The 27,233-nt window shown below is 40.0% G+C and overlaps 2 protein-coding genes across 6 annotated transcripts; both read left to right on the top strand.

The window, feature by feature from the left end:
• The first annotated feature begins 1,914 nt into the window (after positions 1 to 1,914).
• Positions 1,915 to 13,776, top strand: LOC113034125 (moesin-like). Of its 4 annotated transcripts, none has more exons than XM_026188471.1 (15): positions 1,915 to 2,011; positions 3,176 to 3,223; positions 3,432 to 3,515; positions 3,595 to 3,690; positions 3,795 to 3,917; positions 4,349 to 4,500; positions 4,604 to 4,687; positions 4,792 to 4,938; positions 5,373 to 5,469; positions 6,027 to 6,190; positions 6,347 to 6,477; positions 6,675 to 6,835; positions 7,096 to 7,188; positions 7,930 to 8,163; positions 13,150 to 13,776. In XM_026188471.1, the coding sequence occupies exons 1-15, from the start codon at positions 2,003 to 2,005 to the stop codon at positions 13,312 to 13,314; spliced, it is 1,788 nt and encodes a 595-aa protein (XP_026044256.1). In that variant the 5' UTR covers positions 1,915 to 2,002; the 3' UTR covers positions 13,315 to 13,776. The 4 variants fall into 4 exon arrangements, with proteins under 4 accessions (XP_026044256.1, XP_026044273.1, XP_026044264.1 ...); XM_026188488.1 differs by having other exon boundaries at positions 8,005 to 8,163; XM_026188479.1 differs by lacking the exon at positions 3,176 to 3,223.
• Positions 13,777 to 15,543: 1,767 nt separating this feature from the next.
• LOC113034111 (androgen receptor-like) lies at positions 15,544 to 25,848 on the top strand. 2 transcript variants are annotated; one of them, XM_026188461.1, is made up of 9 exons: positions 15,544 to 16,675; positions 17,726 to 17,862; positions 18,089 to 18,205; positions 18,353 to 18,496; positions 18,624 to 18,830; positions 19,421 to 19,565; positions 20,473 to 20,603; positions 20,753 to 20,904; positions 24,630 to 25,848. In XM_026188461.1, the coding sequence occupies exons 1-9, from the start codon at positions 15,798 to 15,800 to the stop codon at positions 24,792 to 24,794; spliced, it is 2,076 nt and encodes a 691-aa protein (XP_026044246.1). In that variant the 5' UTR covers positions 15,544 to 15,797; the 3' UTR covers positions 24,795 to 25,848. The 2 variants fall into 2 exon arrangements, with proteins under 2 accessions (XP_026044246.1, XP_026044237.1); XM_026188452.1 differs by having other exon boundaries at positions 15,545 to 16,675; positions 18,353 to 18,499.
• The last annotated feature ends 1,385 nt before the right edge of the window (positions 25,849 to 27,233 follow it).

Here is a 27,233-nt window from a genome sequence, read left to right on the forward strand (position 1 = left end):
TGTCCACTCCCTCTCTCTAAAGTAACTATATAAAAGCTATTTAACAAACAAACAAAGCACAAGAACCATATATATATATATATATATATATATATATATATATATATATATATATATATATATATATATATATATATATATATATATATATATATATATATATATATACTTGTGACTGTGTTAAGTGCTTTGTGCAACAGATCACGTTTCCTTAAGTTGTAACCTTTCACTGAGGTTCAGATGGATTTGATGTACTCATCAGAGTCTTATTCAGCTAAATCATCATGCAGTCATTGTTCACCACCTGTTATAAATATGGCTGTGCCTCAAGTTTCCAGCTTACGAAGTAGCACTGGCAGTGGGAAACATGGCATCAGATCTAAGCCAAAATGTCAAAGTCTAAAGTGCTATTTCCAAGCATTAATTTGCAGTACTGAATCCATAGCATGCACAGTTTTTACAAATAAGACCAGCTTAATAGTTTAAATTAAGAGAGTATTCTGAAAACTTGTTCATGAAATTAAGAATTTCTCTATTGTACTTCCCAAGCTCTCCCGCGGGGTTGATGCTTGTTATGCTCCATGAAAGTGTGATGGGGTTGAGGTCAGGTGACTGTGGAAGAAAAGCGCACAAAAGACAGCACTCTCTGGTCTTCTTTCAAGTAGTTCTTGCACAGCTCGGAAGTGTGTTTGGGCTTATTACGGCACTGCAGTATGAATCCTTTTCTACAAAGGTGCAAGCCAGAAGTTGGAGCATGTCCCTAAATAACTGAGTGCTACTCTTTGGTCAGACTGTCGCTGATTTTGTCAAACTCTACATTGCTCATGGTTTCCCTTTGAAATTTTCTGCTGTAAACTGGCAGGACAACCAAATTTACCTTAGCCAAGGAGGTTGTGTGATTAGTTTGAGCTGCCTGTTCTAATTTGAGAGAAGGTTTTATCAAAAAGTTATGGAAATACGGAGGGAAATGGGAGACATTATCATGATGTCTTCAAGAAATAACACAAACTAATCCAGATCAAGATATCCTTTTGGATCTGGGAGACTAAACTCATGTTATGGAGGAAATTTTCAGTCTTGGAGGAGGTATGCAGTCCCAGACTTCTCTTGTTATACCACAAGAACAACGGCTGGAAACTCATTTTCTTTAACAAGGCTCTGATGAGTACACTCTGATGAATCCCCCCGAGTGTAATCTGAACACTGCTTCAGCAAAAGGGATGCAAATCAGTAACTTCTGACAATGTGCACAAGGCGGTTAGAGGGATCAGTTCCATAGAATTACTTAAAAACACACTGCTGGTGTTTAAATACTGCAGAAACATAATTTTTTCACTTCACAAGTTTAGATGTTTCTAACTCTTCAAACTTTCTGTACTTGGTTGTGTGTGTTTGTAAAGCTGAGAAAAATGTACTTTTGAAAATGTATGATCTTAGAGTCTATGGAGTGCATAAACAAGGAATATTTAGTATAACTTTTTTTTTGGGGGGGGGGGGGGGGGGGGGGCTTATTGCAGTTTACTTCCAGGTGAAGTAAAAAAACAAACACTCTTCCCTTTTTAAACTGTATGCCATAACAACATATGCGTTGAACATTTCTGAGAGGATTAATAGATTAGAGGAATGCACTGCCGCATTCACTGATACTGAGAAATAATGGCCTGTGGTTAGTTACTGGTGATTTGTATCCGTCTACAGACAGGTTTGGCAGACGCACATCATGCCTCATTCAGATACTGCGAGTGATACAAGGTCAAAACCTCAATGATTCATGAAGAAAAGCGTAGACAGTGGGTGAAGGCTGCCACTTTAAAACCTGTGGGCCAGGGCTGCCACTGGATTAACTAAATGAAAAGTACTTGGGAATAATACAATGGCCCATTCTCATTCAGTATAATCCTTGCAGGTATTGCAAGCAGTTTCATATGACTCGGCAGCAAAAAGGCAACTACAAGCACCTCTCTGAAGAAGTGTTTTGACTATAGGTTAAAACAGAATACAAATGTCAACTGTAAGTAATCTGACTTTTATTATCTTTCTATATTTTTATTATACTGCGCTACATAAGTGGTTTAAGTATGGCAATTGGACCTCGTCTGTAAAAGCTACAAGATTCTTAGAGGTATTTTTAGTGCTTCTCTTATCAAGCTGTGATATTAAAAAGGTGTTTCTGATTATTTGCATTTGTGTTCCTGCATGTATCGAAGCTTATTGTTTCAGTTTTTTCTCTATACAAACAAAACAGTTGCAAAGTTGAGCTTTCTGTTCTTTCTTTCATGTGTAGCCTATTCACTGAAACAGTGTGTTCGGTGAGACTATCAGCTGTGCGACATTGTTATTGTTTCTGTCATAATTAAATCAGGTTCTAATGGAAGCTTAATAAAGCTTTAAAAAGCCTTACGGGGAACAGCGCAAACAATTTTCCCCCCACGTTGGTGTTTTTTTGTTTTTTCGCTATTTTACAAGTCAATCTATACCAGGGATGTCAAACTTACATTTTAGATTGTAGGCCACATACACCCCACTTTGATTGGCCTGGAAGAGTGAAACTCCCCTTTCTGTGGGTCTAAAGAAATTTAACTACACATTTAATCTCTGAGTTATCTTTGTTTGCTACATGATAAAGAAACGCTGCTGTAGTAAGTGAGAGAAATTTGTCAGCTCTTTGTGCTTAAATTGTGAGAAATACATGTGCAAAATTACAGAAAAGCATCTAGCAGCTCATTGGCCGGACTGTGCTGTAATTATAAAGCAGAAAATTTTTGTTAAGTCACAGAAAATGTTGTTTTTACTGTCGACAAATTTGGAAAAAACAGACATTTCAATAGTAGATAGTGAAAAAACTGTTGTTTAACTACTTTAGTGTAACATGAGGGATGTCTTTATCAGGAGGAAAAACATAAAACGTCTGAAAATACAGTTAAGTTTTAAAATGTATGCACTCCTTCACATTTTCCAAAGTCAGCTAGTGGACCAGAGTGGAATCTTTATTGGCCCCCAAACGACATGTTTGACACCCCTGGTCTATATCAACAACTGCAAAAAATATGTGCTATATATATGGTGTCGCTACTTTGACCCATCATTATAAATACTACTAATGCATCATGGAAAAAACCCAACATGTTGCAAGTTAAGTCTAAAATACACTGTGGGCTTCATTTTTTGATTGTAGTCCCCACCAACCTCTTGCGATTGGATGCTCCTGGTTGAACAGAAGAATGTAAGGAACACTCTCTTTTTGTTTTGCTGTAAAAGAACCAAGAAATTTAGCATTTTTTTAACGAACAATGTTAGTACAGATTTTGTAGTGCTCTTTTTTTCCACCCAGTTGCTCTCCATGCTCCTTGATGCTTCTCCAGTGACGCAGATGAATGCACAGCAGGGAGCATTTCCCCCTGTATCTCAGTGAGAGTGTTTTTCTCTGGCAGATAAATGTCCGAGTTACAACCATGGATGCAGAGCTGGAGTTTGCCATCCTGCCCAGCACAACTGGCAAACAGCTTTTTGACCAGGTATGCCGTGCAAGTACAGTCAAAGACATCATCTGACTTGCAAAAGCATGACTTTGATTGTGTTCCTTCATGTATTTAGATAGTGAAGACAATCGGGCTGAGGGAGACGTGGTTCTTTGGGCTTCAATATAAGGACAGCAAAGGCTTCTCCACCTGGCTCAAGCTGAACAAGAGGGTGAGGTGAACGAGATGTAAATTGTTTCCACTGTGTCATATTGTGAGGCTAATTATTAGCTACTTATTCATCCCTCTGCTTGTAAAAAAACACAAATAAATCAGGTGACTGCTCAAGATGTGAAGCGGGACAACCCTTTGTTGATCAAGTTCAGGGCCAAGTTTTACCCCGAGGATGTCGCCGAAGAGCTGATCCAAGAGGCAACTCAGCGGCTCTTTTTTCTGCAGGTTGGAGATGAGCACATTTACAAAAACCCAAGCTTTTGAAAGGAAGGTTATGTAAATTTGCACCAAAAATTGCAATGATGAGCATTCCTAGTCATTCTAATTCATGTGGAACCATTTGTTTTTTCCATTAAGACGACTCACACCTGTCAGTTTATTGCAAATGGCAAATTTACTGAAACATAAGAAACATTTGCATTTAGATAAAAAAAAAAACACAACAACAATAGGAATAATACAAATTTCAGTAAAAAGAAACAGCAGGTTTTGCATTGTTTCCATAAGAGAGTGCTTGCCTTGGAAAATGTGCATTCGGGTGCACTAGTTAAAGACAAGAATACACAGGGTTTCTCTCTGTGTATTTATACATCAATACTGCAATCCTTGTCCTACTATAAAATGGGTTATTCGTGAGTTTTTGTTCTCTATTTTAGGTAAAGGAGAGCATCTTAAATGATGATATATACTGTCCACCTGAGACTGCGGTGCTCTTGGCCTCATACGCTGTTCAGGTCAAGCTCGGAGACTACAGGGACGATTATCATGTACCGGGATATCTCGCAAAAGAGAAGCTGTTGCCACAGAGGTAGCACATCCTGTGAATATTAGCATTAGCCAGAGTTCACCTTAATTTCGAGTTTCTGCGACCTTAACTCTAACTGGCGTACCTACTCTACTGACTGAACCAGGGTTTTGGAGCAGCACAAGCTGAACAAGAGTCAGTGGGAGGAAAGAATCCAGGTGTGGCATAAAGAGCATAAAGGGATACTCAGGTACTACAGTTTTACTGCAAAAAAACCAAAACAAAACAAAAGGTTTGAATACACTTTTTTTGCATTCTGGTGTTTTGTTCATAATGATACTTTCTTCCACACAGAGAAGATGCAATGTTAGAGTACCTGAAGATAGCACAGGATCTGGAGATGTATGGGGTCAACTATTTCAACATCAAGAACAAGAAAGGCTCAGAGCTGTGGTTAGGGGTGGACGCACTGGGGCTAAACATCTATGACAAAAAGGACAAGTGAGTCATAATTCATGAATGCCTCTGAGACATTTACATACGTCACAGTCTGTAAATCTTTCTGTTCACTGGTGGATCACAACCACTGGCATTCATGGTGGCCAGATGACTTTGCTTTTCTTTATCCTAGAGACACCATTTTTTCATTTGAATGAAATGAGCTACTTTTTGTCGATTTTTCTATCCATATAATCAAGTGCTTGAAAAAGGCTCTACCATGTAGTTTGGTTCTTGTTTGATTATCAAATTCTATCATGCTAATATGTTAAAGTGATTGTGAAGATATTTGCATGCTGATGTTAGTGCTAAAGTCACAGAGCTCCTATCAGTAGGCAATCAGTTTCCGTCTGTTTTGTATTTTCAACATGCTAACATCTGTTACATTCCCTGTACACCACAGTATAATGAAAAACCACACACCATTTTTTTTGCAGGCTGACTCCAAAGATTGGCTTTCCCTGGAGTGAGATCAGAAATATTTCCTTCAACGACAAGAAATTTGTCATCAAGCCCATCGACAGGAAAGCTCCGGTATGCGAAACGGTATCGTTAACGGTGGCAACATCGCCTTCCATGAAGCTAAACTAAAATCTGGCAACAACCTCTCTGTTCAGCTTGATGGTGTGCTTATCGTAACTCACTTCATAGATGCTCATGGACGGTATTAAATAGTCTTTCCTTGTGTACCAGGGAGGGTACATAATATGTTAGTATTCAAACATAGGCTTTTTTCACGATATTTCGCTGTGACTGTAAACAGGAGGTGTGAGCGAATCCCATATTTTTATTACTGCCAAAATAAAAAACTTTGCAAACGCATAAATTACAGCAAGTAGTGTAATGAGCTTCTGCTTGATCTCATTTACAAACATGAGTTTAGACCCTCAGTCCAATTTGCCTTCTGACTGCATGCAGAGACTTGGAAAGTGCCCAAGAGTTTAGAAAAACTAATGCTTTCCTCAAAAACAAAACTATCCTTTTTGAATATTTAAACCCATCCTTGATGGTAAAATGGATTTGATGTGCTAGGGGCCTATCACAAACCAACCCTTGGACATTCAACGATTGCTGCGTTGTGTTTGGTATAGGACTTTGTCTTCTATGTACCTCGTCTTCGCATCAACAAACGCATCCTGGCATTATGCATGGGGAATCATGATCTGTACATGCGCAGACGCAAGCCCGACACCATTGAGGTGCAGCAGATGAAGGCCCAAGCTCGTGAGGAGAAAAACAAGCGACAAATGGAGAGGTAAGAAAGTGGTGGTGGTGTTTGGGGGGCAGGGAGTGAATAATGAAAGTTTATTTTTACAGTTTACAGTGTGTTCTCTCTGCTTTAAGAAAGGACTGTCAGGAGATGATGTTTTTTTTTCTTTGGATGTGTATTTATGCACAATTCTCCTGTCAGGGCTCTGCTCGAGAGTGAGAAAAAAAAGCGAGAAAATGCTGAGAAGGAAACAGAGAAGATTGCTCGGGAGACCATGGAGCTGATGGAGAGATTGAGACAGATTGAGGAACAGACAAAGCGAGCTCAAGATGGTCTGACGACTTTCTGAATGCAAATATTTCTTAACTTTGGTTTTATTTTTCTGTTAAAAAAACAAAACACTGAAGCATGGCTGTGCGAATTTAAACACTTTATATTTCGTGATTGTAAAGTTTAAACGGGCATGTTTGGGTGTGCTGGGACGGATGTGTGTTGGATGTGTCTGTGTGAACGTGCACGTTTGTTTCAGAGCTGGAGGAGCAAACTCGTAGGGCGCTTGAGTTAGAGAAGGAAAGAAAAATTGCTCTGGAGGAGGCTGAGCGCCTGGACAAAGACCGCAGAGCTGCAGTAGAGGCTAAAGCAGCCCTGCTGCACCACTCTGAGACCCAGATCAAAAATCAGGAAAACCTGGTACAACTGCACACAGCAGCCTTTTATTCATTTTCAGTCAAATTCACAGAATCCTATATTGACGAACCTACATACAGATTCAATCCGTGAAGCTAGGAAAGAGATTATTTTATAAAATCTGATTTTTAATTTCAATTTCAGTTAAATGCAAAGTGCATGCAAGCATACGTTCTCTCCTACACGTTGCACTAAAAGAGCACAATGACCTAATACCAGGAGGGCTTCTAACTCTCTGTCCATTCCTAACCATTGTTGTATAGGCCACTGAGCTGGCAGACCTTACTTCTAAGATCTCTCAGCTGGAAGATGCAAAGAAGAAAAAGGATGAAGAGGCGAAAAGATGGCAGAAAAGGGTGAGGGTAAATTAAAGAATCATGAGAGAAATCAAGAAGGGCTTCAAGCTTATACACATATCTGTCAACAGACCTGAGTACAAAAGACAAATACAGTGTTACCCACATCACTGCACTATCATATACAGTATATCTATCTATTTCTCTATCTAGCTATAAATGCTATACTGCAAATACTATAATGTAATTACATGAAAGACAAAAACATGAAACAGATAATCCAAACCATAAACTGTACATCATCATAGTTCTTTATTTATTCTGCTAAGGTCTGGCTTCTTTGATCACCTAAGAGCTTCTATGAAAAACCTTTTAAACTAGCTGTGAGTCCACATAGTCTACTATCACATAGCACCCATGCCTTAATACTAAAAATATGTTGATATCAGTGTTGCCAACTTAGCGACTTTGTCGCTATATTTAGCGAGTTTTCAGACCCCTTAGCGACTTTTTTCTAAAAAAAAAAAAAAATTCGTTTGATGAGGGAATCTGAAGCATTAACAATTATCAGTCATTACCCCCTTATATATCATTAATAAAAATAATCATAAATGTCAAGCAAAATAATAAATAGATGTCATGGTCAGCTATTTCAGTGATTGTACATCCATAAGACCTTTTTTAAGAATGGGACTCCCATGTTAGTTATATTATAATAGTGAATAATTACTTCAATTACTCAGTTACTTTTAATGTAACATTCCAACCCAGCACTTCAGTACAAGTCATGTCTGTCAACAGGCAGTGATGGTAGAAGCTGGTTTGGAGCAAACAAAAGAAGAGCTGAAGACTAAACTCATGGGTGTCCACATCCAGGATTCGGTCCATTCTAACATCCTCGACCACGATGAGACGGATGAGAGCAGCGCAGAAGCGAGCGCTGAGCTGACTTCTCCGGGGATGGTCCGAGATCGCAGCGAGGAGGAAAGAGTCACAGAGGCCCAGAAGAACCAGAGACTACAGAAAAACCTAAAGGTGAGGTCAGCTGAACACAGTCAAATGTCTGTCTAGTAACACATCACCTAGTCTGGCCAGAGGTCCTATTCAGCTAGAAGTTAGCAGTCATGGATTGTTTAAGAGAGCGGACAAATTATTCACAAAATACCCTCGATTTTTGTTGTTGTTGTTGTTTTTAATTGAAAAGCTTTAGGTTCTCTGAATAATATTCTGTAAATTAGAAACCACTCAAGCTGAATACTGAGACTAATGTGACAATGAGTAAATGGCCAGTTCCTGCAAAATGAGTCTGGATTAAAATGAGCCCATTCTACCAATGTGGGAACAATTCACACAAACACACACATGCAATCAATTCTAATTCCTTTTGCATTAATTAGTAAATCCAAATGTTACAGTTTTTCTTGTTGACACGACAGGATTTGAAGTCTTTCAAAGCCCTTTGTCCTCTGCACAACCTAAAGCATTTCTCATTCTTTGTTACCGTTTGCAAATTTTAGCACATTTAAGTAAAAGACTCAGCGTAATTGTTTACAGGGTGAAAAACTGTCGGTTGTATAAACCTTTGTGATTGAAATAGATTATGTACTTTTTCTCAGTTTAATGTCTTTACTCTCAAATATGCTGGTATTATGTAATGGTGTATGTACACAGTGTTAGACATGACATTCAGAGCAGTCCTACTGAACAGTCAAAATCTGCCCCAAAGTAAACATATTTACAGAGCATATGCACAACAGAGAGCACGGTCGCAGTGTGGGACCATGCACGGACTGCTCAGATGAAGATTTTAGGAGGGAAACAGATTGCCCAAAGAAAAGGAAGAGGAGTAAAAGGGTGTGACAGTGAAGAAAGGGGAAGACGACAGTGAAGACGCAGAGACATGCAAGTGGCCATCCTCCTGTTAGACTGCATGTGAGCAGTTATTACAGTTTAATAGTTTTTAATTAGTTTTTATAATTTCGTTTTGACATTCTATTTTGGTTCAGTTTTGTTTCAGTTCGTTTCCACAAGGGGTTTCAGGTTAGTTTTTACAGGTTGAAAATGTTTAGTTTTAGGCTTGATGGATGCTCAATCATCCAGGTAAGTAAATCCCAAAAGGTTGATTCTGAATAGAATAGAATAGAATAGAATAGAATAGAATGTCTTTATTGTCATTGTCACAGGTACAATGAAAGTGGTCTCCGATCGGTGCATCATCCATAAAATTAAAATTAAATAAAAACAATAAAGATAAAAAATAAAAAAAAAACTTAAAGTGCTAATAAGAATAATATAGCAGTTTGAACAAACAATTCCCGTACATTCAAACACACATACCTCACTCAGTGCATAAACCATATAAGCTGCATAATGACCATTATTTTGTAGCAACATTAAGAGCTGTTATTGCAGTTGTGTAAAAGCTGTGTTAGAGTCTGTCTGTCCTTACATTGATTGCTCTGTACTGTCTGCCAGAGGGCAACAGTTCAAACAGGACGTGGCCATAGTGAGTAGTGAGTAGTATCTCTTGTAATGTTCTGGGCTTTTTTTAAGACAGACAGCTGTGTAGGTCTTCCAGTGTGGGGAGAGGGCAGCCAGTGATCCTTTGGGCGCTGTTAATGACCCTCTGGAGTCCTTTTCTCTGAGCCACTGTGCAGCCAGTGTACCAGGTGCATATGCAGTAGGTTAGTATGCTTTCGATGGAGGCTCTGTACAAGGACACCAGCAGTCTCTGTTTGATGTAATTCCTTCTGAGAATTCTCAGGAAGTGCAGTCTGTACTGGGCCTTTTTCAGCAACTCATAGGTGTTCACACTCCTGGAAGGGTTCTCCTCTATATTAACTCCCCAAGAAGCAAAAGTCTGCCACCCTCTCCACACAGTTAACGATTAGTGGTGTTCATCTGGATGTAGTGTTTTCAATGGGAGAAACGTTTCGTCACTCATGCAAGTGACTTCTTCAGTCAGCTGATTGCAGGTTTCCCCAATCTTATAAACAGTACATTTGCACAATGAGTGACCAGCCCACTGAATGAGCAACAGGCTGTGAAGTCAGTTCCTTGATTATTAATATGCAAATTGTCATGACCATTGATCAACAGCCACTGATCAAAGCCCACTAATCAAAACCCATGAGATCCATTCACAGAGAGTTGGGGAATGGCTCCAGTCACAGCATTGTACAATGGTGAAATATGTACCCTTAGGCCCCCTCCTCGATTCTGAGATGGTCTTTCTCTTTTCACATAAATGGCCTCCTTGAGTCCGCGCTAAAACCAGCGTTCCTCCCTGTCCAAGATGTGTACGCTCAGAGTGTCCACTGGCCTGTAGGTGTAAATAGACTGCAGAGTCCTGGCCCGACGAGGTAGCTCTTCTGTGTTGTGCCATCCGCTTCGCCAGAGGTTGTTTGGTTTCCCCGATGTATAAATCCTGGCAATCCTCCTGGCACTTAACAGCGTACACTATGTTACTCTGTTTGTGTCAGGTGACCCGATCCTTGGGCTGGAACAGTTTTTGGTGGAGCAGGTTTTGGGGTTTAAAATCCACGGAAACGCTGTTTTCAGAAAAAATGCGTCTCAGCCGTTTCGATACTCCTGACACGTACAGGAACATTAAGGGTGTTCACTTTTGGCAGCTTATGAGCAATGATCAGTCAGCTTTGATCTGATGTTGTTTATCAATGGACATGACAGTTTGCATATTAATAATCAAGGAACTGACCTCATTGTTCATTCATTCGGTGCTAGTTTCAGTCATTGTGCAAATGTACTGTTTATAAGGCTGGAGACACCTGCAGTCAGCTGAGACTGAAGAAGTCACTTGGACGAGTGATGAAACATTTCTCCCTCTGAAAACGTTACGTTCAGATGAACAAAACCAACCTTTCAGGATGTTTAGTTTTAGTTTAGTTTGAATTAGTTTCAGTGTTACTTTTAGCTTTTGTAGTTATTTTATAAAAGCATGAGGCAGAGACAAGATATAGCAATAAAATCATACATTTTTGAATACATACATTTATTTTATTTTAGTTAATTTTACAAGTTTTACAAAATAACTTCTGTTAGTTTTTATTTTCATTCTAACTTCCATCAAATATTTTTCACATCTAGTTTTAGTTTCTACTTAACCAACTATAACCTTGCAATGGACAGCTTTAGAGGTCAGGTCACTGGGACTCTGTGACCGAAACAAGCGGCTGTAGTGTAGCACAGAGTGTGCCGATTATTATTTATTTGCTTTTTAGTCTTAATAGTTTAAATGTTTTTGTTCTGTCCACTTTTTTTTTTTGCACATTTTATTTTGTTTTTTTATGTTTTTTCTTTACTGCATCGCAATATGTTGAGTGGCCATTGCATTGTGTGCCTCCAAAATAAACACTTTGTTCCTCTCATTATATGCAAAGGGCTCCTTTGCTTTACAAAACACAATGTAAAATCATATGCATCTCAAACCATCAGTATTTCCTTTGATACACAGCGCTCAATGTCAGTGTAGGACAAGACTGGAAGGATAGGAGTACACTGTCATTATCGTAGAATATCAGCAATTGTTTTACCACTTTGGTGTCATGTTAAAGTTACTTGCCCTGTTGCTCTATTTGTTGACACAACTTTGGATTCTGAAGCATGAAAATAAGCTTTTAAGCAAGTTATGGCTTTTGTAGTTTAACTAATTTGTGTATCAGTTATAATATTTTCAAACATGTTTCAAGAAATGTGTGAAAGCGATTGAGAAAAACTGCAAACTTGTAAGTGCCACTTGGTGAATATAATAAAATATAATAAATACAGATTTATTTATATTGACCCAAATCACAATTTTATATTGTGAGGTCAAGACCCTGCAATAATACAGAAAATAGAGAAAACACCATCAATCGTACAACTCCTGGCGACAGTGGGAAGGAAAAACTCCCTTTAAAGAGGAAGAAACCTCCAGCAGAACCAGGCTCTGGGAGGGGCGGGGCCATCTGCAGCTGCAAGTTGTTGGTTAGGGGTAGGGGACAACACAAAGACAAGATGTGGAAGAGAGCCAGAGATTAATAATAACTAATGAGTAAACGCAGAGTGGTGTGAAAGCACACAGAGAGTTAAAAAAGGTGAGTGAAGAAAAAACACTCATTGCATCATGGGAACTCCCCAGAGCCTACACCCATCCAGCTCCAACTATTAACTTTGCGAGAAAAAAAACGAATTCTAATCTGTTATTAAATTTGTATTGGTGTTACATACTTTGTAGTAAGTGGCTGAGTTACATTTTTAGAGATTATTTATTTGACATTTAACAGTGGGACCACACCTCAAACCGACCCTTTCCAGCAGCGAATGCATAACTGTCCGCCGCAGCCATTTTTTTCTCGTTTCCATGTTCCACTTGCCCTCCCAAATTCTCTCTTAGTCATGCTTTTCGATAGATATCAAGCCAATCCTCAGTGAGCCTCATCCTCTAGTGTAGATTGTTGTTCTTCACCTAGCCGTCATGTTCATTTTAAATAACCATTGCAATCTGGTTTGGAGTTGTGAACTCTTACCTATTCCGCCAACCAGCTGATTGTTCTTTCCTACAGTCTGAAAATCGCATCTTTAGTTCCTGCTGTCCTGTTGTGCTGTCACAAACATTTAAACTAGTTTGTTAAATTTTCTGTACATTTTGTTGACACATTTGTATGGAGGTTTTGACTCTGCTGTAAAGACGTGCCACATAATTACTGCCACAAATTGTGTTTCACCAGAGCTAAGTGCACTTTACATAATTAAACATTGGTGGGTCGGTACATTATCATTCTTTTGTTTTTATTCAAGTTGCAAATCCCGTCTGTGCCCCTATCTCACAGACGTGACGAGAATTGATGCTGCATAGACAACGCAACACAAAAATAGACTTTATAACTGGGCACAATAGAGTGTTTTTTAGATGGGATTGAGGGGGAGTCTAGGGGAGTGGGGTAAGGCTTGTGAACAGTCTTGTACTTTGAGGTAAGAGGATTTTATTCACTTTGTGTTTGTGTTCTTTTTTTTCCCCAGTTCCTGAGCACCGAACTGGCTCGAGCTGTAGACGAGAGCAAAAAGACCCCCAATGACCTGATCCACGCTGAGAATGTGAGGGCGGGCCGTGACAAATACAAGACCCTGCGTCAGATTCGTCAGGGCAACACTAAACAACGCATCGATGAGTTTGAGTCCATGTGAGCGGGAGTGCTGTCGGCTGGCTCAGCCTGCAGGAGAGACTAAGTTCGGATGAGCTGGACACACACACAGAGATTTTAGAAGTGTAGGGGAAACATTATCACATTAATCGTAAATTTAGCTTAAGAATGACAGTGTGAACCCGAAAACAAATTATATTATAGACAATGTTGACGATTTCTTTAGTAAGCAAGTCAGTGAGAATGTAGCAGCTGTTCTTCTAGATGCATTTTTAATTTTGCACACACCCACATTCCCACTTCTCATTTATAAACAGGTTTGCTGTTGCCCTTATCAGTCTGATTACATCTTACTGCACTTCCAATATGTCCTATTGAAAACCTTATTAATGTTGATTAATTGAAGCAGTGACATTTAAGGCAAATGTTTTTATTCTAGCAAAATGTGAAATCATCTTTTCTTTATCTTGGAAATAGAAGTAAAAAATAAAATAGAGAGACACAACTGATGTGGGTTGGGTGCATTATTTTCCACATGAGCAATATTGGGTGTCTAATGAGTAAATCTGCTGCTGGTTATCAGTTTTAAATGCATGTTTGTGTAATATAATGTGATATAGGCGAAGTTAACTTGCCACTGTGGAGCAGGGATGTGGCTGAAGGGGGCTTAAATTCAACTGGCCCTGTCAATGAAAACAAGGGAAGAAATGAACCTTTTTGGTATAAATGCACCTTTGTAAGCATATTTATAAATAAAAAAACAACAACTTTATTTGATGATTTTGATTTTTATGATATGAGAAATGAAAACAAATTGCTGTAAAAATAAAAATCTTACAACATAATTTTTCAGTATTTCAAAAAATACAGTAATATTCTGTAAACAGCAATGCATTCTGGGAGCTTGGATAAAGTCTATAGGCTACTGTAAAATTCCATATTTACAGATGCATTGTGGGATTTAGAGTAGTCGTGAGAATTTCCAGCAATGCGTGGAGGGATTTCTAGTGGTGGTAAGTGACTTAGTTAATTCATTTCTTAATTTTAATATTTCACTCTTTGTGTTTAGCAGCTTTAAATTTGACATTTTTGAAAGTAATGTTATATCACCGCTCATTTTCTGCTAACAAGGTTAAGGTTAGCTTGATTGTTGCTGATGTAATAATAAGTGAATACAGAGGAGCTGTTGGCACTGATACATAAGGTCAGCTTTCAGCATTAATCATAATTTTGCAAATCACGAATTTAGTTTATGGTTAAATTAATAAAAGTTGATGTGCTCAGCAAGTAATACCAAACCTTTTCATTATATTTATTTTAACAGCATCTTTAGGATTTTACATAATTGTCCTGTAAAACAAATACAGCATCATCCTGTAAAAAAAACGTTTTCAAAAACTACAGGGCAGGCAACCCTGCTGCCAATATTTTTACTCTAAATTTTACAGGGTTTTTCTTACAGTGTTCATTAAGTCTTTCACTCTGCAAAGAGGAACCTAAAACAAGATGAGTGCACAGACTTTTTTTTTATTTCGCCAACTCAGTACGATAAACCATATTTCTGATTAAAACCGGACAAAATTATCTTGTCTTGTCCTGCAAAGCACAACATTTTTGATAGGATTTTCTCATTTCCCATGTGCCCACCCTGAATGTGAGTGTGCGCCACTCACTCCCTCTTGTGTCACCCCATTAAAAAAAGGGTCTGCCTAACTTCTTCTCCTCCTGCAATCCAAAAAGGAAGCTTTCCACAAACGCCCCAACCCAATCCAGACCTTTTCTATATACTGGGTAAAATTAATTTGCAGTCCCCAGCTCCTGTCGTGTGCTGAGTCATCACAAGCTATCCAAAAATAAATAGTTGAAAGCACTGCGTGACTACCTATCAGAGCCTCCACTGACCACCCCGTTCTTTTTAGTTGTTATTTTAATATGGTTTAAACACATCAATGATTGTGCATTCTGGTTTGTTGTTAACCTGATTCTCTGTGTGAATCAGACCGACAAACACAAGCAAGCTTATATAACTCTAAGTAGGAAAACAAACTACTGCACAGAGTGCTGTAATTATTAATCGCAGCTATGCTCTTGAGACGCCATTAGATTTGCACGTAAAATAGTGAGAGGCACGCAGCTGGGTTTTAAAATTGCTAAAAGTTAACCTACACTGGGTTCATTAATCACTGTATAAAGAAGAGTCTGTGCGAAAACCAATTCTCACTATGCTGGTGTTTCTCTTTCTTTGTTTTTGTTTTTTGGTAATTCGTGAGGTGAATTTTAATCCTGCGTTGAAAAAAAAAAAGAAAGTTACTATAAAAGTGTCGAAAAGCCCCCGTCATTTGTAAATCATACCGGCGGGACGTCCCTTCCCCTTCGTAACTTACGTCGACGACTGATGTGCATTTCCCATCCGCCTAGACGCACGAGAGTAGTGTCACTGGGTAGGCGTTTTCTAGCCTGGAAAGTGTTGTTTTGTTTGCTCGCCGCGCACCCAGTGCACTCTAACTCCGAGAACCGGAGCCGAAAATGTCCTTTCACTCGGTTTTGGAAGGAACAAACTCTTTAACGATGAATGAAGGGGATCGGTTGGATACCACCATCTATGCGTGTCCGGCTTATGAGCTCAGTAAAGCGGTGTCGGTGTCTTTGGGTTTGGATTCGGTGTCTTCTCCGCCCAATAATATGAACCAGAGCTCCAGCAGCGCCTTCGCAGAATGCGACTCCACTGTGGCGGATACTTCTCGGGGAGTGCCAGAGTTGAGAAGGACTGGAAATATGAACTCCGACAGCAGCCTGCTTGTCCTGGGTGACAGCAGCCTTAGAGAGGACGACTTTGGAGAAGTGTGCCAGGGCATACAGCAGGTGAGCTGTATGGATCTGTTCGGATCGGGCGAAATGGACGGTGCGCAAACTGTGACGCGTGGCTCGGTGATATCCAGATACGTCTGCAGGGAGTCAAATGTGTTTATGAACCCCACGCTGGAGCTGCCCGCGACCCCTCAGGTGGCCGAGGTCGTACCCTTAAAACCACCTTCGTCTTACTATGACAGTTCAGACCTATATAGGGATTTCCCACCGCAAATGTGGTGCGCAAATGAGCGCGCATACATCGACCGATCCCAGCCTCAGCCACAGCCACAGCCACAGAGGGGAGAATCAGGGGAACATAATTTTTTGTGCAAATACTGTAATTGTGGGCAAGCTCCTCGCGGAAACAGGCAGGAATGCCGCTGTATCTGGTACGGTAGAGGTGAGAAGGGTGGCAAAGGTCGCATGCGAGCGACGGCACAAGGATATGGTCAAACGGAAAGTTACCCAAGTGCGATTCCTCAGGGGCAAAGCACTTTCTCCACTATCAAGAGCGAGCCTTCGGTGTGGATGAATTGCACAGATCGCAGTTTAAGGTAAAGATCAGATTCGAATGATTTGTTTTGTGTGCGTCAGGTCAAAAGCCCATTCATACTGAGTACAGTACATTCAGTATTACCGATCCCTCCCATCTCTCACACGTTTCTTTAATGAGAAACACACAGCATGAGCATCGTGCCAGTAACTGCGCTCAATGCAGTCGGGCTTTGGTCATTTTGTCTTCTAAAAGGAGTGCTGTAATGAGTTTAGGCGTAAGTTCGCAGATGTTTAACGGTGCACTGTCTTTCCGGATTTCATGCTTAGTTTCTTGACGTTTCTGTGAGAGCCACAAAGCATAAGCTAATTGGATAAGTGTCAGCACAAATAAATCAAAGGCAGCGAACACGATTATTATATATCGCTATCAGCCATGACTTCTATTGATACTCTGTGGAGTCCTGAAATGTTCAGCAGCACTGAACCCTTTGTCCTCCAACAGCATGGTGTGTGTTTTTTTTTTGTTTTGTTTTGTTTTGGCTTTCTCTAAATCATGTTATAGCATGCAGCTACAGCAACTTAAAGTTTATCCTATTCTTAAGATTTTCCAGAAATGTCCTTATAAGCCCTGGGACTGCAGCAGTAGGAAATGTATCAGTGTCCCTATAAAGAAGAGATACAGCACCTGTTGCTGTTTCTGCTTCTAGAAAGAAAACCTTCTATTTTATTACAAGTTACGGATTCATTAAAAAAAAACTTCACTCTGGCATGTGCTAATCACAACTTTTACTTTGGAGCAAACTGACTCCCTTTGCTGACAAATTGTCAACCACATGATGGAAAAAATTTTAATTTGATTGGATTTTAGGGAATTGGCACGATAAGGCTCAGTGAAGGCAGACCTACTAACCCAAAACCGATAGCGTCTGTGTGAGTGCTTTTTAATGTCTGCTGCAATTCTTCATCAGTGTCTTCCCTCAGTTTTTACGGTAAAAGGGTTTAAAAACTGAGGGAAGACACTAAAACAACACCATTGCGTGCACGTGTGTGTGTGTGTGTGTGTGTGTGTGTGTGTGTGTGTGTGTGTGCGTGCGTGCGCGCGCGCCCAGGCATGAGGATTTTTTTCCAGGTGTGTATCTGTCAGAAAGGAGAGTGTGTCAAGTGTGCGGAGATGACGCCTCGGGTTGTCACTATGGAGCAGTCACCTGCGGCAGCTGCAAAGTATTCTTCAAGAGGGCCGCTGCAGGTGGGTGCAACACACACACACACACACACACACACAATTACTCACGCACTGATTTTAATTTCTTACACCCACTTGCTCTCTCCTGTAGACAGGGCACAGTGACCCTGACATTATGAGGTCGAGTTATTTGTTATCAGTAAACGCCCACATATCGTTGCTATGAGTGGAAGCCTAGGCATTGTTGAACTCGCACTCCTCATCCCCCAGCACTCTTGTGTGCCTCCAGGTAAGCAGAACCACTTGTGTGCCAGCCGAAACGACTGCACCATCGACAAACTGAGGCGGAAGAACTGCGCGTCGTGTCGCTTAAAGAGATGCTTCATGTCGGGAATGAGCCTTAAAGGTGAGCTACCAGAGACAAGGAAATAATGAGACATAAATAAAGGAAAGTATTTTGCAGTTTTAAAAAAATAGGTCAGCATGGTCAGATTCCTTACATTTATTAGATTAGAAGCCGTCCATCTGAATTCTAACAGAATCATCTCTCTAGGTCGCAGGCTGAAGGGAACCGGGCAGGCGAGTAATGGAGAAGAGGAGCAACAGCCAGCTAGCTGGGGACACGGAGAAAAAGAAGAGAGGGCAGCGAAGAAAGATGCAGTCTTGGAGTCCAGAAATGCAGCTGTCAGGGCTCAAGGTGGTAAGGATTAGTTGCACAGAGCTCAAATGTCACGTTTATTCAATGTTACTTTTGCCAGAAAAGACTCGATCTTGCCACACTTTCTGCTTCATGTTGTTTTTACATATCTACATATCTCGAGCAGCTTCCCAGGCCCTGGTTGCGGCCATCCCCCCACCCCTGCACTCCTGCCTGTCGCTGCTCAGCATCCTACAGGCTATTGAGCCAGCACTGGTCAATGCCGGGCATGATCCTGCCCAGCCAGACAGCCCCGTGTCCTTGCTCACCAGCCTGAACGAGCTGGGAGAACGGCAGCTGGTAACCGTGGTCCACTGGGCCAAGGCAATACCAGGTAAACTAATCTGAGCCAAGGTAATTAATTCCAAGTAGCTCTTCCAGAGAATCTGGTAGGGAGCACATTTCCATGGCTGCTTCCGTTTTGGTTTCTAGTCAAACATACCACTTGCATTCCTTGTTAAGCAAAACCCTGAAAGATCAGACTTGTAAACAACTTTGACTAAGACAGTGGATGGTAAATGGGCAGTTTGAGAAGAAATAAGCGTAATTCAATCAAAAATGACATTAGAATTCCCTGCGGTTTGGATGAGCAGTACCACTGTTAGGAAATGTATTTAATCTGCCAGCACTGAGCAAGGCCTCAGTATCTAGGTCAAAAGATGAGATACCTTTCCAGAAGTTTGCGCTGGTTTAGTGTCCATGCAAAACAAACAAAGTTGTTCAAATATTAGCCACTAGAGGGGGATGTTTCCCATTTAAACAAAAAAGATAAAATAGAGGAAGGCTGAGAATGGCCATCATTGTATCCATGTTTGCCTCAACAGTTATTTAATTAAGCCAAATCAGCTGATTTTTTTTAAAAATAATAAAACTGTGAATGCTTAACCCTGAGGAGAGCTTGATAACAGCGACTTTTGTTAACAGGGTTTCGGGACCTGTATGTGGATGACCAGATGTCACTGATTCAGCTGTCATGGATGGGGGTGATGGTGTTTGCCTTAGGCTGGAGATCCTACACGCTGACTAACAGCTCTATGCTGTACTTTGCTCCAGACCTGGTTTTCAATGAGTGAGTTTCAGCAAATATTCAATTTAACATCAAACAACGAATTCACAAAAAAGGAGACACAAAATCTTTATCAAACTAAGAAACGAGAAATTATCACTGTGGCATGGGGTTTGCTGCGATGCCATGAGACTTCACTTGTCATCGTGAAATGCGATGAAAGGCACGGTGCGACACTTTTCTGGTGTTTTTCAGCAGGAGGAAAACAAACAGCGAATGTCTCTCCGGGCACACCAGCAAACCCGTCACTTTGCATTTGATAAATGCGGCTGGCGGAGGGAATCGTCTCAAATGCTTTGCTCTTTTTCATCATCGCATAACCATTCATCAGTGTCCAAGAACTTCCACTCTGACAAGTTTTAATTTACACTCCAACCTCACCCCTCGGCCCCTTATCAAAATGTTTCTGACACCTCAACTCCAGCCTTTGTCTTTTTCTTTCTACTCCCAAAAGAAACCCAGACAACAGAGTTTGTGTCACAAAAATCACTGCACATGAGTCGTCCCCCCCCCCAGGCTGTTATCAGTAAATTGTTGTGTCAAGAACAAAGAAGGTATGACGATGTTCGCCAACTCTCATGGCAGCTCTGAATTGGTCAGTGTTTTGCGTGACGTTAGCACTCATTCTGTCTGTGTTACACCCATGTCACTCTATTAGGCTGCTTCTGACCTGCATAGTAATGGATACGCATGCCCTTGTTGCTGACCCTCATTTTTCAGTGCCTCACTGTCGTTCTCTATTTTCCATTATCCATCTAACTCGTTTTTTCTCACCTCTGGTGCCTTTTTTCTCTCCCTTTTTCCCCTTCATGTCCCCAATAACTACTCCTTTCTACATTTCTCACTACGTGACCCTCCTCCTGCGTCACGCTTTTTTTTCCCCTTTTTTCTTTTTTATCCCTCCTCACAGCCAGCGGATGCAAGTGTCCAGCATGTATGAACACTGTGTGAGGATGAAGCTACTATCCCAAAGGCTGTGCATGCTCAAGGTTACCCAGGAGGAGTTCCTCTGCATGAAGGCCCTGGTCCTCCTCAGCATCAGTGAGTCACCCGGGACCATGAGTAATGACGCGAATGTCAACTCAACATGTGAAATACAACTGCAATAGAGTACAGCCATACTTTAGAGAATTGATGGGCTGGATAAAGTCTGTGAGAGTTACTGTTGTGTTCTGGCTTTGTGGTCACAGTGCCAGTGCAGGGCCTGAAGAGCCAGAGTTGTTTTGACAAACTGCGGACCTCCTACATCAAGGAGCTAGACCGTTTGGCCAGCCACCACGGAGAGACCACCCGCACGCAGAGACTGTTTCAGCTCACGCAGCTGCTGGACTACCTCCAGTCGGTAATACACACAACTGCATTCCAAAAAATGCACCATGCTGTGACACTGGACATGGATGCACATGTCATTTTTTTAGAGTGAGCGCAAATCACTTGTATTTTTATTTTTATTCCTATTTATTCTATTTATCCCCTTCGTATATTTTATTTATATTTTTCTCTGTATTTATATATGTGTGTGTATGTGTGTGTGTCTATATATATATATATATATATATATATAATATTCTGTAACTGTAACTTCTGTCGGTGCCGTGCTTTTTGGAAATCGAATTTTCCAGAGGAACCCACCCAAGGGATTAATAAAGTTCTATCTTATCTTATCTTATCTTATCTTAAAATAATGCTCCTTCCTCTCGCACAAAATGACAGACACAACACTATACAGGCTTGCAATACAACTGTAAACTTATTATGAACACACAAGCAAGATTTTTATTGTTTTAAAATTTCACGGCTGGATTCATTCAACCGAATCTGTCAGCCATTGCATTTAATATCTAAGCCCTTGTTTTCTCCACAGGTTTAAGCCTGTTATTTTTTTATTCTCTTTTAGCTACTGTGTATCTGTGTTTCGGATTATATGATAACCTGGATTTGAGATTTGCTTCCTTGAAACGCCTAATCCATAACAGCCTACCATGATAATTAACAATTATAAAAGAATAGTGGTGCCAGATGCTGCTGTATTAAAGCCAATAAGATGATTTCCATTTGTAAATTATTTATATGGACTGAAGAATAACCCAGACACAGTAAATGAACTGCTAACTACAGTCATGTGAAAAATAAAGTTTAAAGAGGCCTTTACTGCTTTGTGAGTAGCTCTGTGAAAGCGTTCATGTGTGTTAACACAATGCCACAGTCTTCCCAGGAGTGGACGTCCCAGCAAATTTTCAAACCTCCGTGAGAATGTTAAATGTTAAAGTTCATGGCAGCACAATTAGAGAAAGACTGAAAAGGTATAGCTTGTTTGGAAGGGGTGCCAGGAGAAAGTCTTCTCTCTGAAAAGAACATGGCAGGATAACTTAATTTGAAAAGGTGCAACTGAATATTTTGCTTCTGGAGATTTTGAGAAACAATGTTTTCAACGTCAAAAAAATTCAACTGGAGATGTTTGGTCATAATGCATAGTACTCATTTGGGCTTGTTTTGCAGCCGGAGGACCTGGACACATTGCAGTGATTGAGTTCAACATGAACTCTTCAGTATACCAAAGGTTTCTAGAGTCAAGCACCGCAACAAATCTCTAACAGAATGGCTCACAAAGAAAATAATCAAGGTGTTGCAAAGGCCCAGCCAAAGTATAGACCTTAACCTGACAGAGATGGTGTGGCAGGACATAAGCAAGCTGTGCTTAAACAATTGCCTGCAAACCTCAAAGAACTGAAGCAATGCTGCAAAGAACACAGGGCCAAAATTCCTCCAGAATTATGTGAGAGGCTGATAAAGGTTATCAGCCTCTCTCATATGACCTTCATACAGAAAATTATTATTTTGAGTTATTGCTGCTTAATGTGGTTTTACAAGCTACCAAATTATGGGCTGTTTTCACATGACTGAATACAGAGGTGGAAAAAGTACAGACTTTCTTTACTTAAGTAGAAGCACAGATACATTTGTCAAAAAAACAGTAAAAGTTGAAGCACTGAAACAACTTTACTCAAGTAAATGTGAAAAAGCATTTTTGGACAAAGGCAACTGAACTTTGCACTATAATAATATAATAAAATAATGTTAGTACATGAGAATACCAATGCTATTGAATCTAGAGTCTAACTTTAAGAAATCCACTCAGTTTCAATCTGTTGTGCAGTGACAGGGAATTAAAAGTCGAAACTACCTAATATTTTCATGCAACACAAAATGAGTTTAGCTTAGTTTGTGTTGCAGGACATTTCACAACATGAAAACACATAATTTATCAAAACATATCATATGCAAATCCAATATGTGATTAAAATGAAGCTTTAAATTTGCAGTTTATCAAGTATTACTGAGCAGTCCTTACCTTCAAACCTCTCTTCTTCCTGTCCTGTCTTTCTTATCTTAGCTGATAGAAACGTTGAATTTGAAATTACCACCTTTTAACCACCAGAAAACCAAAAAACATGTCACTTCCTTCCTTCTTTGTCCTCCTCTGCAGCGCTAGCTAGATGCTGTACCGCGTACCGTGAACCTGCACTTCTATCGGTCCACTTTAACCCCGAGTGTAAATGCTATAAATGATCATTTTAAAACAAAAGTAACGAGCCTGTTTTGAAAATGTAAGGAGTAGAACGTTCAGATATTTGTTTAAAAATCTAGTGAGTAAAAGTAAAAAGTTGCTAGAAAAAGTATTAAGTATAAAAAGTATTTGTACTTCCTTACTTCCAACCTCTGACTGAATTTGACTGCATCTGACTGCTTTTTCTACTCTCACTCAAAACACTTTTCACTACAAGCCACATGTACCTATTCACACACCAAACACTTTAATCTGTGGCCATAATTTTGACGTGATGTCATAAGAGTAGTGTTAAACCTCGAAACAAATGCATAAGCAATAAAAAAGCAGGTTCATAAGATTTGCCTTCATATGCGCGACCATGCAGAAGGTTGATTAACGAGTTTCATTGTTATTTCTGTCAAACATTTGTGCACATATATACCCAATACCAGCAAAATCAGCAACACCTGAAAAGATTTTTTAAAAGCGCTTTTTATTATATTTTAACAAAATATAGAAAGGTCAAGTTGTGCTGTGACCTTCAGTAAAAAAAGAAAATGGAAAGATTATGAACCAAAAAAAAGGCATAAAAGTCCAAGTCCAGGCATTTGAGGTAGATTTGAATGAGTAATAAAAGGTCTTTAATTTAGTTTAAATTCACCCTAAATAAGACACACGCTGATAGCCATCAGTGTATTTCTAGATTTATATTCTGTTTATTTTGTTAATAATATTTTTTCCTTTTTACCTCTAAGCCGTAAAAGACTGACGTGGTATTGTAGGTACGCAGGTGTATCTACCTAAAAACACATGTAGTTTTCCTGTTACGATTTCTCGATGTGCATTTCTTGCATTTTTATTTTCTTTTTATTTGGTGAACTTTCTTTTGTTGTTGTAATACACACTAATCACTCATCTCATCCTTACTGAGGTTTAGGAGGGGGAAGTGTGTTGATGTAGATGTGCAACCACTAGGGGGTGTAAATGCACTACTTTTAACCCTTTTTAGGATTTTTTTTTTTCTTTTTGTACTTTTATCTCAATGATGAGAACAATTAGCTATCAAAGGAAAAACCCCCTACATCATTATATGAGTATGACCAGAAGAGTTAAAGCGCTATGTGGAGAGGAGCCACAACAGATTGAGCCTCCTGTCTTTCACTGTGGATTTACCTTTAAATGCTCGGCTTTGTGGCTTTTGAGCTGGAGGGCAGCCAGAGATTGTCTGGAAGGGCCCTTTAGGAAGAAGATCAGAGTTGATGAGGACTCCTTCAGCTTTGCCCTGTCTGTGGAGCTTAGTGTCACAATAAGTGTTATCTCCTAAAACCGCCTCTTAAGCTGTGCCATGAAAGTCTCGTTTGTTTTTGTTCATTCGTATTATTATTTGGGCATTTTTAGTCTTTATTATACAGGGACAATAGACAGCATCTACATGTTTTCCACATTACATATTTATTTATCTCTTTGTTTCTAATAACCCCAACACATGTATGTATCATGTTTGTCTCTTGACATAGGTTGTGAGGAAATTACACCAGTTCACCTACGATCTGTTCATCCAAGCTCAGTCCATGCAAATGCACGTCAGCTTCCCAGAGATGATCTCGGAGATTGTGAGCGTCCACGTGCCCAAAATCCTCTCTGGGATGGTCAAGCCCATCCTTTTCCACAACGCGGCCTAGTGAGTGAGAGTCTCCAAGACTGTCTTTTCATCAGCCACACCGACCGGAAAGAGTTCTCAATGATTTTTACACTTCTGTCCTGAGAGTAGGGTGCAGTCAAGGTGTAAGCAGATGTTAACAGAAGGGCAGACAGCACATTCTTCCAGTCTAATGTAGTTTGATTTCATCTTCTCACTTCTTCTTCTTATTGCCTGTTTGAATGTATCCCGCACATACACAAATGCTTTTTGGGGGCTGATTAAAATACTTGCATGCATTTCTGTCCACATACTAATGGTGAACCTCATGGCATGTGAACTTCTTCGGCTCTTCATGTGGATAATCACAAACTCTTCTGGGGCGTGCGGTGCAGGGGGCCAAGTTTGAAGGCAGCACATCCCGGTAGCTTGTCTGTGTGCATTAGCATGACATTTTGAACTAGCTATTTTTCACAATGAATGTTACTGTGTGCACCTGAGATGAAAAAAGGAAAAAAAATAATAAATCAGTGACTGACAGTTAATAAGCGGTTGTGACGTTCATGCTTGGAAGCAAAGCTATCTGGCCCGGAGGCATATAAAAACATTTTTTTGACAGCTGTCATCATCTATTAAAAAAATATCGGACTATTACTAGATTTCTGTTTTGTCAAAATGAAAGCACTTTCAAGGTGCGACTGGAGCGTCACCAAATTTCAAATGTATATTTATCCATTTTTGATGCCAAAAAGGTCACAGCAGTCACAGTGAAGGACGTAATTGGACAAAATGACTCCATTAGTCGAGAAACACCACGGGTGACTTTATTTTTTTTTTTTTTATCAGGAAAAAAAAAGGTTTTTCAGTGCCAAATATTATTAAAGTAAAGTTTTTCCACAGTGGACGTTTCATACTGTTGTAACTTTTCTACAGTTTCCTAAAGTGTTCTTTGCAAATGTTTTGTTGTGTATTACCATGTAATCCTCGTAGCTTATGACAGTTTTTGCTAAAGGTCCAGCCAAGAACCCGCTCTATTGTTGCAACATTTACAGCTTGACATGTAATAAAACAAAATAAAGCCAAAGTCTGAGTGCATACCTGATGGGTTTTTCTTTTTTGCTAATCTCATTGTCTTGATGATTATACGGGTGAATATTCCAGTTTTTCCCCTCCGCCTCATTCAATTCAAGCCCGCGAGGAGTTTAACTGGCTGAGCAGGGCGAACGAAACATCAGGCAGACATTTCTACTACTGCATTACCCACAGTCGGGGTTATCACACATTCTCCATCCAGTCAAGTAATACATTACAGCAGAACACGGCACAGAGCTGGATATTTAATAGCAGGCCTGGAGGATTTCTTTCATCAGTTGAGCCTGTCTGCCAATCAGTAACTCCAGCCTTTCGCTACCATCTAGTGGCGGCTGCGATAACCTGCACCAGTGAAATGAAACTTGGAAGTTGTGTAGTAGCACAACATCTGTTGGATCCATTGACATTTGCTTTGTAATGTAATTGGACACGGGTTCACTCAATGTTTGAGTGAGGTTACCATTAAATAGACCGAGGCACGAGAGTGGACTTGAGTGCATTAAAGAGTAACAGCAAGTAAAGGCTGCATGAAAAGCATGATTCAGGATTGAAAAACTTAATATAAATGTTGAGTGTAGGACCCTCACATTTAACCAGGCTGTGATGTTGAAATAACTGATTTAAAAAATGTTTTTCTTTCCTTTTCCAGAGAAAGACTCAGGTATGAGACACTATAAACAGTATATATAAAGCATTTACATAACGTCTGTAAGTCTAGATAAACAATGAGATTACTTTAAGAGCTGGCTCATTTTAGTTACGTGGTACATTTGAAAGCCTCATCCATAAAAACATGGGTAACCTCTGCCGCCATTTTTAGTCCCATTTCCTGAACCACCTCTTTCAGCAAGTATTTGTCCCTCTCATAAATGAATCGGAGCTGAACGAAGTCGGGATTGAAAGACACGCTGAAATATCACTTATTTCTAAATACGTCCCTTGCTCGGCGTGCCCCTGTGGCTTCCCTTGAAGGGAATTGCATCTGGTAGGTTTGCAATGATCAAAAATGTATGCGCTGAAGTCGACATTTGAACTTAGTTTGGATTCCATTTGATTTTTTTTGTGTTTCTCCGAGTCTGTTCCGCATCAATATTACATGTCTGCTCTGAGAGAGGAGGGGATTTTTTTTTTCTTTCGGGTAAGGACGACCACAGAAAGCGCAGTGACTCTGACCACAAACAACAAAAGTTAAAACTATTTCCTTATGTGTAGAAGAAGGAAAGATTAACACGAGGAAAGACAAAAAGGGCGCCCAATTAAAAGAGAAAGGGCGCGCCGAGCTTGACCCCAAAGTAACTGAACACCCACAATACCAGAGTGGTGGGGAAACGCGCTTTGCGCTTGGTACAATACTTTCTTTGCCAGAGCTTATATAAAACTCAAGCGATAA

This window comes from Astatotilapia calliptera, chromosome 2, assembly GCF_900246225.1.
Source record: "Astatotilapia calliptera chromosome 2, fAstCal1.2, whole genome shotgun sequence".
Classification (NCBI taxonomy): domain Eukaryota; kingdom Metazoa; phylum Chordata; class Actinopteri; order Cichliformes; family Cichlidae; genus Astatotilapia; species Astatotilapia calliptera.

What these genes read in the sequence shown, in the direction of transcription:
- LOC113034125 (XM_026188471.1), top strand. An exon ending in GAGAAGCTGTTGCCACAGAG is followed by an intron (nt 4,501 to 4,603) that starts GTAGCACATCCT and finishes TGACTGAACCAG; the next exon opens with GGTTTTGGAGCAGCACAAGC. An exon ending in AACAAGCGACAAATGGAGAG is followed by an intron (nt 6,191 to 6,346) that starts GTAAGAAAGTGG and finishes TTCTCCTGTCAG; the next exon opens with GGCTCTGCTCGAGAGTGAGA.
- LOC113034111 (XM_026188452.1), top strand. Translation starts at nt 15,798, where the DNA reads ATGTCCTTTCACTCGGTTTTGGAAGGAACAAACTCTTTAACGATGAAT. An exon ending in GTCGGGAATGAGCCTTAAAG is followed by an intron (nt 18,206 to 18,352) that starts GTGAGCTACCAG and finishes TCATCTCTCTAG; the next exon opens with GTCGCAGGCTGAAGGGAACC. An exon ending in CTGGGCCAAGGCAATACCAG is followed by an intron (nt 18,831 to 19,420) that starts GTAAACTAATCT and finishes TTTTGTTAACAG; the next exon opens with GGTTTCGGGACCTGTATGTG.